At 32.0% G+C, this 19,220-nt stretch overlaps 1 protein-coding gene across 2 annotated transcripts in view; it reads left to right on the forward strand.

Annotated features, from left to right (window-relative positions):
• LOC143080526 (A disintegrin and metalloproteinase with thrombospondin motifs 16-like) overlaps positions 1-19,220 on the forward strand; it is a 67,976-nt gene that overhangs the window by 35,266 nt on the left and 13,490 nt on the right. The window contains exons 1-14 of one of the 2 annotated variants that reach the window (XM_076256402.1): positions 711-798; positions 5,576-5,726; positions 6,355-6,599; positions 7,433-7,516; positions 8,500-8,659; positions 9,521-9,626; positions 9,941-10,078; positions 10,441-10,594; positions 11,397-11,495; positions 12,116-12,264; positions 13,778-13,841; positions 15,982-16,093; positions 17,325-17,455; positions 18,581-18,704. In XM_076256402.1, coding sequence (XP_076112517.1) covers positions 790-798; positions 5,576-5,726; positions 6,355-6,599; positions 7,433-7,516; positions 8,500-8,659; positions 9,521-9,626; positions 9,941-10,078; positions 10,441-10,594; positions 11,397-11,495; positions 12,116-12,264; positions 13,778-13,841; positions 15,982-16,093; positions 17,325-17,455; positions 18,581-18,704 — 1,726 coding nt within the window. In that variant the 5' untranslated portion in view covers positions 711-789. Of the gene's footprint in view, positions 1-710; positions 799-5,575; positions 5,727-6,354; positions 6,600-7,432; positions 7,517-8,499; positions 8,660-9,520; positions 9,627-9,940; positions 10,079-10,440; positions 10,595-11,396; positions 11,496-12,115; positions 12,265-13,777; positions 13,842-15,981; positions 16,094-17,324; positions 17,456-18,580; positions 18,705-19,220 lie in introns of those variants that run through there. The other variant, XM_076256401.1, reaches the window with a different exon arrangement.

The following is a 19,220-nucleotide window of genomic DNA, read 5'->3' on the forward strand; positions in this document are numbered from 1 at the left end:
AATTTTACGGACGCCATCACGAGTTGGTTGACCGTTATGGAATAACCGTTTCACAAATGATATCGGATGTTCCTTACGTCGAAAATACAATCCCCTTCACTTTCATGAATGTGACCAGAGACATATAATTGTATTATATGTCTCTGATGTGACCTACCGAATTAGACTATTTACCGGATTTGTTATCACATTATGACACAGAAGCAACACGACGGGTGCCACATGTGGAACAGGATCTGCTTACCCTTCCGGAGCACCTGAGATCACCCCGAGTTTTTGGTGGGGTTCGTGTTGTTTATTCTTTAGTTTTCTTTGTTGTGTCATGTGTACTATTGTTTGTCTATTTGTCTTTTTCATTTTTAGCCATGACGTTGTTTTCGATTTATGAGTTTGACTGCCCCTTTGGTATATTTCGTCCCTCTTTTTAACCATTACCCGGTTATACTATTCCCTTATATTTGAAAAATTGATAGGAAAAAGCCTTAAACAAAAAAATGACAAAGCATTTAGATTAAATTTTGGTCATCATTGTTCACACATACTCGATGTCAGTCTTCGTTAACAAACATAGCATTGTACTGGTTGTACGTTACATTTCAATTGTTTAATTTGGTTAGTGTCGTGATCTCAAAGCGTTTCAGAGACGAAGATGAATTATTTTGGCGCGAAATAAGCACATGTATAAACACACAGAAATTTAACAGAAGTGGGTGAAAATTGTCTCAGATCAGCTCCTAGTAAGCCTTCAGATAACATGTACCTAATCATATATGTGGAAATACATTCCTGATGACCGATGTAATGAGCTAAATTTTGATGTAGTCCTACACATTAATATATACATATAGTCATAGATAGATAAGATAGATAACTTTATTAGCACTAACACATTGACAATAAATGGTTATGGCAACAAATTAAAGACAAACTACAATTCATATATAACATGACCACATAAATTATTCTTTTTTTTAATTTAATAAATTTCATGCCATAAATTGAAATAGTAAAAGGAAGTCCCTGTTGACTGATTTTTTAACACAAGAAAAATGGGGTGTTCCCTAAATACATGAAATCCTTGTGTCCAACCTGTCATACCTTAGGGGATGACCATTTAATATTCTGGGGGGGGGGGGGGGGGGGCAGGATGATTTTGCAAATAAATAACTCAGCGTTGATAATTATAACCATACATGTACCTGCCAAGTTTTGATTACAATTCTTTGCGACGACTATTTTGCGTGTGCTGTTTTGTGGTCTAGAAAAGGTGTCATATTTGTAAGATGAGCTTACATGCCTTTTTCTTAAGTTTATTTTGCATGATTCTAGTTATTATATATCAGTAGAAAAGATGAACATGTAGCTGCAAGACCAGGAATTAATTTCATGTGTAAGGATATTAATTTAATAATGTTGACTTTTCCAATTTAAAATTATGCACAGAGAAAGACCTTTATCAGGTTAGGAATAACACCTAGGGATATCCCCTCAATGTAAGGACATTAAAAACCACTTTTTAAGTAAAAATTAGCACATATTCATATTATTTGAAGAAACTTTTCCCAAAGAATTATACATCTTATGATCTATCTGGTATAATATGGTCAAGCAACACATGCAGTGTTCTCCTCAGGCGTTTTAGCGTCGCAGTACCGCAACGCTATCATTATTTTTAGGATGTTATTTTTCTCGTTTCTATATGGCAAAGCCATGTCCTTAATTTTGAACTTTCATCTAATTACCGCTTATGATCATAAAAAATATATCACCTTTAATCCCTTTAACATGTTCAAGTCGGACAATAGACAATTAAGCAGTATTGCTTTCTTTCTCTTCCTATCACTTTTTGTAAATCGAGAGTGAAAATTTTGATTATGAGCTAAATAAGTTTTGGTCTTTCTTTAGAAAGTGATCATTATTGGCTTTAGTTTATCTTTCATCCATTTAATGCATTAAAAACGCCATATTCATTCCAAATCTCTTGTCAAACATTGTTTATTTTCGTATTTTTCATTGCTTTCGGCAGCCCTTTAATATTTTAGTGTAAACTATTCAAAAATGATCGGAACCGGACCAGATATGACAAAAATCCGTATTTTACATTAATAGCTACATTTGCACAAATGGTACAGTAAACAGAAAACAATGATACCTAAAGAGAAAACTAAGCATTAACAGACTATTTGTCAGATAACTTTGTTAAGAATATATATCATTTTGATAAAAAGAATCAACTGGGACTGATTAATTGAATATCATGAACCAATATATTTCATAGACATGAGAAAGATTTTTTTTTAACTGGGTAGGTAGGGTAACTGGAACCACACATGTGTATTTTTATTTGGCCCAAGAGGAAAAATATATTCTGGTTGGCCCAAGAGGAAAAATATATTCTGGAACTATAAATGAATATAGAAAACATAAACTGAAAATACTAACATTATCAGGGTTATAGTTTAATTGTATTCTCAGTCATAAATTCAACAATATTGACACAAAGAATAGGGTTGAATAGAATATTTTATTCACCAAATAAGGGCCTATAGCATACAAACAATATAATTCATTTTGTAATAAACAATAACGCATATATCATAATTGCCACGACGCGACAAATTACATTGAAAAAAATACATTTTTTTTTACGCCAAATGTGATGCTATCCAAAATTTCTGGGGAGAACACTGCACACGTACAAGAATTTTGGTATGTTCTTGGCTTAATATATCGTGTGTATCTTTTTTATTTTTCAAAATAATTGGACCCTACATCTAGAAAAGTAGTTTTAAATATAATGTCAGAATTTCCCATTTTTAAGTTTAATAAAAATCTATATTTTTCATTTTTATTTTTCACCAAAGTAAAATGACCCCTTGACTAAGGGAAGTCTCTCATTTAAGGGATTCCTCATGTGGGGTTTTTTGTTTTGTCCATGTGAAAAATAAAGAATAGTACATTAAATGATTTGGTATTTTAATTAAATATATAAATAACATTTGTTACAGCAAGTGTAATATCAATAAATTAGTGAATAAACTACTATTTATTATCTTTATGGTAGTACTGCATCATTGAAGTGTGTCAATCAGCCATGCTTTTATTCTTATTCTGTGTAAGAACCTCCTTGCAGGTGAATAAACATTTGCCATGTTCACGATTTTAAAAAACAGAGGAATTCAACACAAGTTCAAAATCTAGCATGTTAGAATTATCTTGAGAGAAAACGTTTTTGATTGGCTGATTAATTTGATCATGAGAAACATAGAATTTGATTGGCTGAACACGAATGTCTTCCTTGGACACAGTTCAAAATCTTGAACCATCATATTTTTCGTGTAGATTTTCACAAAATCGTGTTTTAGAGGGTTTTTCACGATCACGATCCTGCAATCGTGACAAAGGGTAAAAATCGTGTAATACACGCCTTAATCGTGAAAGTTGGCAGGTATGAATAACAAAAAAAAATGGTTTGTTCTGTGGTAGTTTGAAAATAAATTACTTGACTTGCAATGTATTGAAAATAAATAACTCAGGACAGCAGGTCTAATCGAAAGTATGAGATGGCACCAGATTCTACATAAATTCACATTTTTTTCCCCAAAAAAATCCAAAAAACTTGGGAAACACATCCCAATTTTTTTGATAATAAAAGTATAAATATTATTTAAATATACTTGAAATGTCTTAAAATTGGTTTCATGTAACCTTACCTCAATTTTATTTTAACAGGGCCGTAACTACATTGAGGCAATTGCCTCATGCAGGAAATTTCAAAACCATACGCTTGTCTCCATATCACATTATGTTGTATTTTCCCTCAGATGTAGCCCTGATTTTTCAGGATCAATGTTTCTTATTTATTTGTCCTATGTTCATTGATTGCCTTTCTATATTCTGTTAGTGATGCATTCCTTTTGTAATCTAGTAATTTTGTTATAAACTTGATCATGAGGCCAAATAAAAAAGTATTTGTGGTTCCAGTTACATCTGAAAAAAAGTTAGGGTAGGTAGGTAGGGATTTTTTTTTATTTTATATTTTTTTTTTACATGGAGTCTATGGGAGCAACATTCTGACTTATGCTTAATGAAAAATGACAATAAAATCTTTAGGGTAGGCTATTTTTAAGCCGAAAAAGTAGGGACGGTATGGTTACTGGAACCACACATATATTTTTATTTGGCCTGAGTTTAATAAAAAAAACAGCAGCCACAGACTTAACTATATGTGAATTTCCTTTTTTGCTTTATCATGCACATTGGTCTTTTGATGTTGTCCCTAGAAATTTAAGTCTTATACTGAATTTATACATTTTGCTTTGAGACCAAAATATTGTCAAAAAATGATTAAAACAAAACTTGCATTTTCAAAGTTATGAATATGTCTTCTGAACACCCAGAAAGCATGATTTTGCATCATTTGTTCTATAGCTTCTTCATGTTCTTGGGCCTTCAGTGACTCCAAAACCCTCCAAAAAAATTATTCTCACTCCGCTCGGAGAAATATGTTTTCAAAGACTTTTATAAGAGGCTAGTTACAACCAAACTTTAATACTATGTATGTATGCATTACATGTATATGCAGTTGGGATTTCTGTAGAGGATGATGATTAATTCTGATTAAATGATACGTAATGACTTGACTATACATATATGTATATTATTTATAATAAACAAATCTTTTAAAAATTGTATGATTTTGCATATCATAAATATAGTTTGTGAAAATGAATAATCAGTCCTTTGCTTTAATGAAAATGAAAAATCTTGCTTCTATAGTGCAGAAAATGAATAATCTGTCCTCTTAGTTTACAAAAATAAACTTTTATCTATAAAAAAATCTATATTTATCGGCGGTTGAGTTAACTGTAACATGTACCAGCTCAAGCGAGAAAATCAATCTCGTTGAGATGATAAACGATAATCTATAATTATAAAACAATTTTGTTGGATTTAAAGAATATTAGATGGCAAATTGATAGTACAAAAAAATATCAATAATTAAATAAGAAAAAAGGTTGTATAACTTAGCCTAAAATATAGTATATATACCAATACACATAATTAACAGTGCCTGGTGATGTTTCATAGCCTGACGGGTTTCGGTCTAAAAAGGACCTTCATCAGAGGCAGAATGGTGGATTAATGTTTGCACCCTATTTATATAGATATGGTAACCGGCGGTTCAGATTTAACCGGCGGTTCAGATACAAGTTCAATTATCCTTTCAGTGAAAAATCCAAGTGGGATTTTCCATGGTTACAGTTATCTATATTTAGCTAATGTACATGTTACAGTAATCTTTTTGACCTGTTACGGTAAACATTTTGACATTATACAGTAAACACGTGACCTGTTGATATAACCAGATTTGGGCTTTATCATTGGGTAAAGGGTGTTTTAATAATTTAAGAAGTACACTAATACACATAGTTGATATGGCTTCTACTAACAAAAGCTCCATTTGGAGTTAATGTGTATAGAGACCACTTATGTTGTATAACTTAGCCATTGATCGAAGTATATAAAAGATGTACTGCTTTTTTAAAATATATATATATTTTTTTCATTTCAGAATGGAGTGTTGCAGCTTGAAGATGATGACTATATATTTGAGCCTGCACCTCATCATTTATTGTCCACATCTTACGGTGATACAGAAGCATCCCACATTCTCTACAGAGCCTCATCTTCATCAGTTCAAAATCAATACTTTGACTCAAATTGTAAGTTTAAAAAAATGAGTGTCATAAAAATACAATTCTAAATACCTGATCACTGTAAAAAAGGTAGGAAATACCAAGAGGCCATATAAAACCATAAAGTGACAAAAATATATGCAATTTATTAACAGTCCACTAGCACCTTACATAAAACATTATATTGAACAAGACAATAATGACACATTCAGAGCCAAGACACATGCAATGCATGTATTTGTAGGTTTTTTTTATGTCTCAGAAAATATTATTCTGAAGTTTTCAACAGAGTTTTACATTGCTTTGATTTTTCATTCTTTAAAAAGGTAACATATACAGCATAGGTACAGTAGTTGACATTTAAGTACTTACTTGTTTCTTTAACTCCAGTTAAGTTTTGATATTAAAGGATTTGAAAATGCCCAATGAATTAGATCAATGTGTTTTCTGTTAACACTTTTTCTTGTACATGTTGTAGTTCTGCACTTGTGTCTTGACTCTTGTGTGATTGTTGTGTCCTCAAAATTTCTACTTTCATTCCTTGTTTTGGTATTTTTAATCTGTATACATAATATCCATGATATCAAGGACACATTTTAGGACGTAGAACTAATCTAAAAATCCTTGATAATAAAAACAATTTTCTATTTTCCAGATACTATAGAAAATAATAAAAGTGATACATATTATAATCCATCAAGACGAAAAGAGGCCGATTTGGATGAAAACCAGACATTGCCCAATGGTAGCTATATATATTTTAACCCTACCAGGACGAAACGAGCTACACACAGAAAATCTGTCAAAACTGTGGAAACACTGGTGGTTGTAGATAAACATGTTTACTGGAAACATGGGAGAAATAACATCACAACATATGTACTTAGTATGTTTAATATTGTAAGTATGAAGAAATAACATCACAACATATGTACTTAATATGTTTAATATTGTAAGTATGAAGAAATAATATCACAACATATGTACTTAATATGTTTAATATTGTAAGTATGAAGAAATAATATCACAACATATGTACTTAGTATGTTTAATATTGTAAGTATGAAGAAATAATATCACAACATATGTACTTAATATGTTTAATATTGTAAGTATGAAGAAATAATATCACAACATATGTACTTAATATGTTTAATATTGTAAGTATGAAGAAATAATATCACAACATATGCACTTAGTATGTTTAATACTGTAAGTATGAAGAAATAACATCACAGCATATGTACTTAATATGTTTAATATTGTGAGTAAACATGGGAGAAATAACATCACAACATATGCACTTAGTATGTTTAATATTGTAAGAATTAACAAAATCAGGAAAGAGAAAAACATTACAAGCGCTAAATTACTATGAAGACATTTTTTTTTCCTTTTTAAGGGGGTGAAGGGTGTAAATTTCAGACAACTTTAGTTATAAATCAAAATGCCTTCATACTATTGGGAAATTGTTGTGTATAAAATTAAGTAATTCAGTTGCAACTGAAGATATTTTGATTTTAATTTATTTTTTGGTTGCATGAAGATCCTTCAGGGTTTTTAAAACTTTCTTTTACTTATTTGTTTAAAAAATGAAAAAGCAATTTTTATGGAAGGTGAATGAATAAGCTGATTTTTGTTTTAAAATGATTCTTTTGCTTTGATTCTGGAAAAATTTATAAAAGGTGTGCTTTTGTTATAATGTAACAAAATGATCGTTTTATTTATAACAGGTGTCTCAGTTGTTCCAAGAGAGTGGTGAAGCATACAGAATTAAGATAGTTGTTGTTGGTCTGGTTATCTTGGAAACGGATGAAGTATGTTAGCTTATTCTACATCCTCCAAACCAGGAGTCGATTTCACAAAAAAACTTACAACTAAGATTGATCTTAAGTATACTGAATTGTTCATAACTTCCGACAAATCTTAGTCGTAAGTTTTTTTGTGAAATCGACTCCTGAGACTTAAGAAAGCTGGAGATTTATATATATATATATTGATTAGATAGATATAAGAAGATGTGGTATGAGTGCCAATGAGACAACTCTCCACCAAAGTCACAATTTGTAAAAGTAAACCATTACAGGTCAAAGTACGGTCTTCAACACGGAGCCTTGGTTCCAGCCAAACTGCAAGCTATAATGGGCCCCTAAAAATGACAAGTGTAAAACCATTCAAACAGGAAAACCAACATGAATGTATATAGAATCATATAAAAAAAATATATCTGAAACTATTTAATATTTCTTTACCTACAAAGATAAATTCCATTGCTCCATAATGTAAACAAGTTAAACTCTTTCTCAAATCTTTTAGTAAGACTTGATATTGTTTGCCTTAAATTACCGGAGAATAAAGGCTTTTTCCCCTGGAGAAGAATCCCAATTAAAAAAAAAATTGGCTTAAAATTATTCCCAAAAATACAAATTTTTTCCCAAACAGTGCAGTCTCAGTAATAATTGGGCATGAATACAAACCGAAAAACACTCCAGGTAAACATTTTTCATGTCTAAAATGACTATATGTGCAGATTTGAGGGTCTATTTATGTATCAATATGACAATAAGGGGTCTTATTTCAAATGAGGGTTTACCTCTTGAATGGGGGTTTGCAAATTGAAGTTCCAGTCAAATTCATGGTTTATTATAAATTTCCCAATTTGATAAAAATAATGCATATTTTCCCAATAAAAAAGGGTAGAGGTAGTTTTGAAAAAAGCCAACAATATCACTGTGAGTGTCCCAACATATTAATCAGATTATAGTTGTTTTAATTTTCTATAATTTTGCTCTTTTTGCAGCCAGGTTTGAATATAAACAACAATGCAGACAAGACATTAAACAGTTTCTGTCAGTGGCAAGCTTTAATAAAGAAAGGAAGACAACATCAACATGACCATGCTGTACTCCTTACAGGGCTAGATATATGTGCCTTCAGTGACAAACCTTGTGATACATTAGGTAAGACTAGATATATGTGCCTTCAGTGACAAACCTTGTGATACATTAGGTAAGACTAGATATATGTGCCTTCAGTGACAAACCTTGTGATACATTAGGTAAGACTAGATATATGTGCCTCCAGTGACAACCTTGTGATACTTTAGGTAAGACTAGATATATGTGCCTTCAGTGACAAACCTTGTGATACATTAGGTAAGACTAGATATATGTGCCTTCAGTGACAAACCTTGTGATACATTAGGTAAGACTAGATATATGTGCCTTCAGTGACAAACCTTGTGATACATTAGGTAAGACTAGATATATGTGCCTTCAGTGACAAACCTTGTGATACATTAGGTAAGACTAGATATATGTGCCTCCAGTGACAACCTTGTGATACTTTAGGTAAGACTAGATATATGTGCCTTCAGTGACAAACCTTGTGATACATTAGGTAAGACTAGATATATGTGCCTTCAGTGACAAACCTTGTGATACATTAGGTAAGACTAGATATATGTGCCTTCAGTGACAAACCTTGTGATACATTAGGTAATGGCAAGGAAACAGAAAGTAATTTGGTAAAAATAAGGTCTTTTGTTTGAGTTGAAAGTGAATTTTGAGATTTATCAAAGGACTGTGGGTAACAACGGTGAGAAATAGGTTTTATTTTTGCTTTATCTTTCGAAAGACTTGCACATAAATAAGGACAATTATTATTTTATTTAAAGGAATTAGTAATGATTTACAATGACAATTCTGCAATTGTCCTGGCATATTAGTGCACTTTGAAATACATATATTTAACAAAAAGGTGACAATACCAACAACATAAAAAATGTATACCAAATTATCTCAATACTTATTTTTTTCCAGGGTTTGCCCCAATTAAAGGTATGTGTGAAGAAGCAAGAAGTTGTATTGTGACTGAGGATAGTGGTCTCTCTACAGCCTTTACTATAGCTCATGAGATAGGACATAAGTAAGTTTAGATTTATTGTATCGTGACTGAGGATAGTGTTTTATCTACAGCCTTTACTATACCTCATAAGATAGGACATAAGTAAGTTTATTATTTAACATTAAAATGCTGTTTGTCTTTTCTATTAAATGTCACCAAGGAATTGCAATAGGAATTTTAAAAAAAAATAACATATAAGATGAATTTTTTTCGAGAAATTGAAATCCAGGACGAATCCTCTTGTTTATACAAAATTTTCATGATCAGTTAACCAATTGTACATGTTGTACCAGAAATGTTAACATTTTAATATTCATAAATCTGTTTTTCTTCAGCTTTGGCATGATGCATGATGGTACAGATAATCCATGTAGATCTAATGCCGGAACAATAATGTCCCCCACACTCAGTTCTAGGACAGGGTTGTTCAGGTGGTCAAGATGTAGTAAACATTACCTTGACAGGTATTTCAAGTAAGTAGGACACACTTATATACTGAATACGAAACTCTACCATTCTTACATATATTACTATTAAAAGTATTTATACCATGAAGATTAATTCAGTCACAACAACTCAAATGTGTACACATGTTCATTGTTAATTTATGAACTTTAAAGAATATATGCCAAATTAGTGTTTTGAGACTTACAAGATTTCATGGTTCACTGAGCATGATAATATGTTAGTGCAAGCAGGGTGTGGTGTCTGTCTAATGATACACATTCTTGTTGTGTATTGCTGTTTAGGCTTTGTTCAGTTACAAAGTTATTAATGTCGATCTTCATAAGAATGATGTATATCTACAATTTATAGCCTTAATTTGTATTTTCAGTACTATTCAGTCATCCTGTCTTGAGAACCGACCCCATGGACTTGGAGAATTACAATTCCCAGAGAGACTGCCAGGAGAACTGTTTGATGCAGACACTCAGTGTAGATGGCAATTTGGAAGAAATGCAAGACTCTGCATCTTTGATTTTGGAAAGGTATGTGATTAAGAACTGATGCCCAAACAATCTGTCCAGTTCTCAAAACAACAGCATTTAATTCACTACTAACAACTAGTGGTAACAATTTATATGAAAACATAAGATGTTGGTGTTAACTGTCAAGTCTTTGAATTCAATTAGGTATGAATACTCTTGTTTTTGGGGTATGGCAATTTACCTACAAAATTGTGTATTTTATAGCATAACACTCAGTGTATGTTGTATGTTGTTGTCTGTCTTGTCTGTCATAATTATTTTTTTGTTCATTATTTTGTCATAATTTAGGCTGTTGGTTTCTTGCTCGAATAGTTTTACATTTAGTCATGTCTGGTCTTTCCATAGCTGATTATACTGTATAAGTTGACTTGTTTCCATAGCTGATTATACTGTATAAGTTGACTTGTTCAATGCTTTTCATAGCTGATTATACTGTATAAGTTGACTTGTTCAATGCTTTTCATAGCTGATTATACTGTATAAGTTGACTTGTTCAATGCTTTTCATAGCTGATTATACTGTTTAAGTTGACTTGTTCAATGCTTCAACATCAGTAGATCATAAGAGATGGAAAGGTACATTTCTATGGGAGTTGCTTGTTTTGGTATTTATTCACTTTAAAATCATAGACCATTTGTATACTAGAACATTTTTGCTTTATTAAATCAACATGTCTGCAGCTCTGCTGCAGAATGAACTGGTGTTTATTGGAGATGCAGCACCATTTTACTTATTACATAACCTTCAGCCATCACATAATCTCATAATATAGTATTAATGTCTAATATTTGATGTTTTTCAGAGAGAGATTTGTCAGAAGTTATGGTGTTATAAAGGAGGCTTGATGTGTGAGACTAAGTTCCTACCCGCAGCAGACGGTACCTCATGTGGTAATGGTATGGTAGGTAGGCATATTTTGTTATGGTAACTTACTAATGTTCAGTCTCCAAAAAATGTCCAGGATATTGAGCTGGTGAAGATACAGAAATACATCACTTTTTAATTTCAATTTTCATCATTTTACTTACATGTGCTTTAGGCTTTTATCCTTAGGTAGGCATAATTTGTCATGGCAGCTTATGTTGTCTCGGAAAATGTCTTTTTCAATTATATTTTTTATCATTTTAGATTCATGTGCTTTAGGATTTTGTCTTAAGGACTTTTTGATCATATTACTTTATTATTTATCTGACATGCAGATTTTTTTCATAGATATAGTATTAGACGATAGAAAATACTAACAAATCCATTGCCTTTAAAACACCAAAAAGAAATTCAAATGTGGATTTTTTACTGAAAGAACTGTAGTTCATATATAAGCTTTAAAAGAATTTGTGTTTATGGAGCTAAATTGACTATGTAACTCCTTGACCAAAGAGACATAATTAGATTTGTTAGCAGAGTTCATCGAAAGAAAAATTGTGTACACATTGTACACATGAATATACCAAATGAAAATATGCTTGAAGGGAGATAACTCTGGACAAGTTGTTATTTTTGATTTTAATTTGAATATTACAGTGGTGTAAGCAGGGCAATTGTGAGTCCTATGGAAGAAGAGGTCCACAGCCCAGAGATGGAAATTGGTCTGTTTGGTCAGAATGGGAACAGTGCTCTAGGACATGTGGAGGAGGGGTTAAAAAGAGGAATAGACTATGCAGTAATCCTTTGTAAGTTAAGGAGATTAAAAAAATTAAGGATGTCAGTTAAACTTTACTATTTTAAAATTGGTATTTTTTATTCATACTGAACACCTACATAACTTAAGATGGCTCAGTTGTCTTCATCTATCTTGGATTTTGAAGTAGCAGATAACAATTAGTCTAGATCTTTAATGCAATGTGCAAATTTTGAGTGTAGTATGTAATTTATTTGTAAGACTTCTAATGTTAACATAGACAATTATTAGTTTTATCATATTTCTTGCTGTATTCTGTAAACAACAAAATATTTTTGTTTGATTATTTTTTTTTCAACTTTGCCAAATTAGGGGAGATAACTTAGATAAAGTAATTTTACAAGAGAAAATGTTGGGATTTACTTATTTTAATATTTAGCAAGAAAACAAGTCCTGTGACCTCTTTTGTCTTTTTCTCATTTGAAGGCAGGTCATAAGAGCTATCTTCTCACATTTTATCTTAATAAATTCTATGGTGTAGTTTTCTTTTTAGCTCACCTGGCCCAAAGGGCCCAGTGAGCATTTCTCATCACTTGGCGTCCAGCGTTGTCCCGTGTCTGTCGTCATTAACTTTTACAAAAATCTTCTCCCCTGAACTACTGGGCCAAATTAAACCAAACTTAGCCAAAATCATCATTGGGGTATCTATTTTAAAAAATGTGTCCGGTGGCCTGTCCAACCAACCAAGATGGCCGCCATGGCTACAAATAGAACATAGGAGTAAAATGTAGATTTTGGCTTATATCTCTGAAACCAAAGCATTTAGAGAAAATCTGTCATAGGGGTAAAAAAAATTATCAGGGTAAGATCTATCTGCCCTGAAATTTTCAGATGGATCAGAGAACCTGTTGTTGGGTTGCTGTCCCTAAATTGGTAATTTTAAGGAAATTTTGTCGTTTTTGGTTATTATCTTGAATATTATTATAGATAGAGATAAACTGTAAACAGCAATAATGTTAAGCAAAGTAAGATTAACAAATAAGCCAACATGACTAAAATGGTCAATTGACCCCTTAAGGAGTTATTACCCTTTATAGTCAATTTTTAACAATTTTCATAAATTTTGTAACTTTTTAGCTCACCTGGTCCGAAGGGCCAAGTGAGCTTTTCCCATCACTTTGCGTCTGTCGTCCGTCGTCGTTAACTTTTACAAAAATCTTTGAGCGACACAGGCTCTTTATAGCCTCATGTTATGACACAAAGTTGGATTTTCCATGCATAATCTATACAAAATCTGACAATTTTGCACAACCTGTAGCATATAAAAAAGTCTAGTGACCTGTACTTTTGATTGTATTTTTGAAAAAAGCATGATAAAGACTTCATTTTAACACATTATTAAAAAATTCTATGGATTTTAATTAAGATGCCTCAGGCACCTTACATCATTTTCATTAATTATGTTCAAAACCAAAAGACAATTCAAATTATTTTAGAATTAAGTAAAGATATAATTCGTAATTAAATATGGGATAGATGATAATAAATTTTACTTCTACTTTCAGACCACAGTATGGAGGGAAGCAGTGCCAAGGGAAATCAGAAATGTTCAAGCTTTGTAATCTACAGGTATAACTCACTCTTTGTGATGTCATTTATATCTTCATTTTACAAGACAGATATAGGATCTTTAAAGTGAATTTTAAAAAAAATCATGTTATAAGCTTGTAGAATTGAAAACCAAAATAATTCATGATTTGAATTATTTTTATCTCACCTAGTCTAAAAGGCCAAGTGAGCTTTTCTCATCACTTGGCGTCCGTCGTCCAGCGTCCGATGTCTGTAAACTTTTACAAAAATCTTCTCCCCTGAAACTACTGGGCCAAATTCAACCAAACTTTGCCACAATCATCACTAGGGTATCTAGTTTAAAAAATGTGTCCGGTCACCTGACCAACTAACCAAGATGGCCGCCATGGCTAAAAATAGAACATAGGGGTAAAATGTAGATTTTGGCTTATAACTCTGAAACCAAAGCATTTAGAACAAATCGGACATTGGATAAAATTGTTGATTAGGCCAAGATCTATCTGCCCTGAAATTTTCAGATGAATCGGACAATTGATGGTTAGGTTGCTGCCTCTGACTTGGTAATTTTGAAAGAAATTTTGCCGTTTTTGGTTATTATCTTGAATATATTTATAGATAGAGTTGAACTGTAAACAGCAATAATGTTCAGCAAAATAAGATCTACAAATAAGTCTGCATGACCAAAATGGTCAGTTGACCAATTAAGGAGTTATTGCCCTTTATAGTCATTTTTTACCAATTTTTCATAAATTGTTGTAATCACGCGCTCTTTTACAAAAATCTTCTCCTCTGAAACTTATGGGTCAAATTTACCTAAACTTAGCCACAATCATTATTAGGGTATCTTGTTTAAAAAATGTGTGCGATGACCCAGCTAACCAATCAAGGTGGCCGCCATAGCTAAAAATAGAACATAGGGGTAAAATGTAGATTTTAGCTTATATCTCTGAAACAAAAGCATTAAGAAAAATCTGACATGGATTAAATTGTTTACCAAGTCAATATCTATCTGCCCTGAAATTTTCAGATGAATTTGACAGTTGTTGGGTTGCTGCCCCGAATTGGTAATTTTTAAAGAAATTTTGCTGTTTTTAGTTATTATCTTGAATACTATTATAGATAGAGATAAACTGTAAACAGCAATAATGTTCAGCAAAGTAAGATCTAAAAAATAAGTCAACATGACCAAAATGGTCGGATGACCCCATAAGGAGTAATTGCCCTTTATAGTAAATTTTTAACAATTTTCATTAATTTGATAAATTTTTGTAAATTTTTACAAGTTGATTTTAGATAGAGAAAATTGTAAGTAGCAAGAATGTTTAGTAAAGTAAGATCTACTAACACATCACCATCACCAAAACACAATTTTGTCATGAATTCATCTGTGTCCTTTGTTTAATATGCACATAGACCAAGGTGAGCGACACAGGCTCTTTAGAGCCTCTAGTTTTATAATCTCTAGAAAATGAAATTCAATAAAAAAAAATCTCTGAAATACTTGTACATGTAATATAAATGAAATCAGACATGAACATCAGAAAATAAATGTCAAAAATAGTGAAAAAATGCAACAACAAAAACATTGGAAATTTATATTGCTGATCATAAATAGATTGTTTGTGTGTTTGAACAGTTTGTTTTAGTTTTTGATGCTCAATACACCTAATTAGAATCAGTTGTGACTTAGATTTGATATTATTTTAATTTTTCAACACCTTCAGCCAACCAGTTCAATTTTCTGATTATATAAGTCTTGTGGTAACTTTCCCACTCTTGTTCAAGAGGTCTTGGGTTCAGTCTACTGTCGATGAATCCAATGATTTGATAATTTAATTGGTATATACTTCTTCTCTGCTGGGGGCATGAAGGAGTTGAGCAAAGACTGGTTTGCCCTGTGTCAGAATAAGGTGCCCTAGTAAAATGACATGACATGCAGACTGTTGGGCTTTTGAACTAATATATTTAAGTACTAAGCAGGGTTTATATTATTACAACATTAGCATATTTTTGTCTGACCATGCAAGATCCACTTGTTTAGACAAGGTTGTTAATAAAAAAAAACATGTCGTTATTCTTGTCCTTGGATGTATGCAATATTGTCTATGGACCTGGAATACCAATTCATCAAAATGACTTTAAAATAGCAGTGATCAATTTAATTTAATTTTTTTCATAGGAATGTCCACATGGCAGCAAAGATTTCAGAGAAGAACAGTGTGGCCATTTTAATAAGAATAGATTTAGAGGGTTTATGTATAAATGGATGCCTTATAAAAGAATATATGATGGTAATATTTTTGTTAATATGAAATAGTAGAGAGTAAATTTTTTAATTGCTGGAGACAGATTTTTTAGAAGTTTGATTCTATGATCTTTTTATACACCGTATAGCTATTAGTCTGCCTTTACTGGACATTACATAGATTTCCTGTAAAATTTTGATGTCATAATATGAAATATCTCATGTCACAATAGAAAAGTGATTGTTGTATGATGTTTGTCAATAGTTCAAGCGGCACAGATTCTCATGTCAACAGGCACAGATTTCCAAATAGCAATAAAGTGTGTAAGAATATCAGTTTCTTGTGTACTCTCATCAAGTAATTATAACACTCTAAACACTGACATGATTCAAACATGAAAAATTTTAAATTATAAAAAGAAAAGAAATTTTATGTTGTGTTCATCTGATCAAAGTATATCTCATGATTCTTCAGGAGATTTTCTTTCCATTTATTCTTCAATATTTAGATTTGAATATTTTTAAATTTTCAACAAGGGGGACAACTTGTTGATCAGTTTCAACAAGGAGGACAACTCATTGCTCAATATCAACAAGGGAAACAACTCATTGCTCAGTATAAACAAGCGGGAACAACTCATTGATATGAAATAACAATTCATTGATCAGTATCAGCAAGGGGAAACAACTCATTGCTCAGTAACAATAAGGGGAAACAACTCATTGCTCAGTAACAATAAGGGGAAACAACTCATTGATCAGTAACAACAAGGGGAAACAACTCATTGATCAGTAACAACAAGGGAGAACAACTCATTGATATGTAATAACATGGGGGAACAACTCATTGATCAGTAACAATAAGGGGAAACAACTCATTGATCAGTATAAACAAGGGGGAACAACTCATTAATATGTAATAACAAGGGGGAACAACTCATTGATCAGTAACAACAAGGGTAAACAACTCATTGATATGTAATAACAAGTCATTGATCAGTAGCAGCAAGGGGAAACAACTCATTGATCAGTAACAATAAGGGGGAACAACTCATTGATCATTAACAACAAGGGTAAACAATTCATTTATATGTAATAACAAGTCATTGATCAGTAGCAGCAAGGGTAAACAATTCATTTATATGTAATAACAAGTCATTGATCAGTAGCAGCAAGGGGGAACACCTCATTGATCAGTAACAACAAGGGGGAACAACTCATTGATCAGTAACAACAAGGGGACAACTCATTGAACAATAATTGTTTTCTCATTGTAGAACATGACCAGTGTAAATTGTACTGCCAGGCTGATGGATTTAACTTCTACTATGCCTTGTCTAAACAAGTAGAAGATGGGACCAAATGTAATGACTACAGTGATAATATCTGTGTACAAGGGAAATGTAAGGTATAATGATTATCTGTGTACAGGAAAATTAAGGTTGTTTTTATTCTCAGATGTTTTTATTCATCAGTTTATTTTTAATAAATATACTTTGCTGCAAATAAATCTTAAGAAGACAAAAAGAATCTTTTAACCCTAGTCACAAGTAAAACAATACATTTTTAAGCTGCTGCATGTAATGGGCATTAAGTTTTTACATTTGTCCATCTGTATTTCCATCCGTCAGTATGTTTGCCCATAAGTTCCATTTCTCTAATTTAACCAAATGTTATGAAACTGGTACACAATGCTTATTATAATCAAACACAGATTAAATTAAAATGTGGATGACATCACTTTCAACGGTTTTCAGGTTATGTCCCTTTATCCATTGTAGATGGAAAAATTTGCCATTCACACACTCCAATTGTAGTTTGCCGCAGCCATTTGTTATGACATTTATACACAATGTTTATAACCACCAAACACAGATCAAATTAAGATGGTGTCACTTACATTGTTTAATGTCCCTATAGACACAGGAAAATTGCTGAATTTGCCACATTCTTCTTTTTTCTAATTTATCCAGGAATTTTAAATAATGCTTAAGGCACAGTTCATATTTATTTTTATCCAAAACATTTGTAATCATAAGTCTTTAACAGCAGTTGTCTCCACAAATTTCCCTGCCTTTGTATATGTGAAAATTGTTGCCATTAAGTTTTGATAAACAAGTTAGCATGTTTGAAATTTAAATGCAATGGGGTTGATGGCATGCATACCCCTAACAAAATAAGTTGTTATCGAAAATCCTTGGTAACTTTGGCTCTTCAATGTACAACTAAACCCCCACTTCAGTCTAGAAAGGGACTATATTGCAATCCCTAAGACGGTTGTTTTCGTCCAACAAATATTTCTGTCACACTTAGTCTCAGGAACTGCAGAACATATTTGCTTATCAGCTTGACAGTAATGATTTGAAACCTGTGTCTGTTTGGCAGTTCTAACAGACACCTACTCCCTGTTGAATTATGAGTAGGGGTATGAATAAAAAGATTGAACCTGTCATTCTTGATTATTAAGGGTTTTTTTTTCATTTTCAATGGTTAAATGTAGAAAGTTAAATGTTGGTAATTCTTTATATTTCAGACTGTTGGTTGTGACCTGGTGGTTGATTCTATAGCTAGAAAGGATGTCTGTGGTGTATGTATGGGAGATGATTCTACATGTCGTAAAGTGACAGGAAGATTTGATAGGCAACCTCCTACAAACAGTAAGTTGGTGCATGTATTTGGCTACTATGGTTTTATTATAATTTATGTGATACCAATTTTCATGGATTTCATTATTACAGGTGAACCACAAAATTGAATGTTCAACGAATAACAAATTTCTTAAAACTTCACAAAACCATGAAATCAAATATCCAGGAAACTGCAAGTTTTCCTTGATTTAAGAAAATTGCTACCCCTGAAGATAAATGAACCTACAGTAAGTTATATTTTAAGAGTTAAGACATATATTTTTATTGGTTACAAAAGAAAAGAAAAAGTAAACTTCAGTCATATGTGTTGATGTGTGGTATTGTGATACTCTGCTCGTCACCTGTATACAAGTTATTAGTTCATAACTTTAGAAGTCGCCTTTTCAGAATCTAAAGGACTATGGGTAATCTCATTGTTCGTACACCAAAATTAAAATAATGTTACATCATTGGTTTAATTTCTATTGGTTATCACGCTCTAAACCAATCTCAACGTTTTGGTGTACACTTTTGGAAATATTACCC

The sequence above is a fragment of the Mytilus galloprovincialis genome, chromosome 6, assembly GCF_965363235.1.
Source record: "Mytilus galloprovincialis chromosome 6, xbMytGall1.hap1.1, whole genome shotgun sequence".
NCBI lineage: Eukaryota > Metazoa > Mollusca > Bivalvia > Mytilida > Mytilidae > Mytilus > Mytilus galloprovincialis.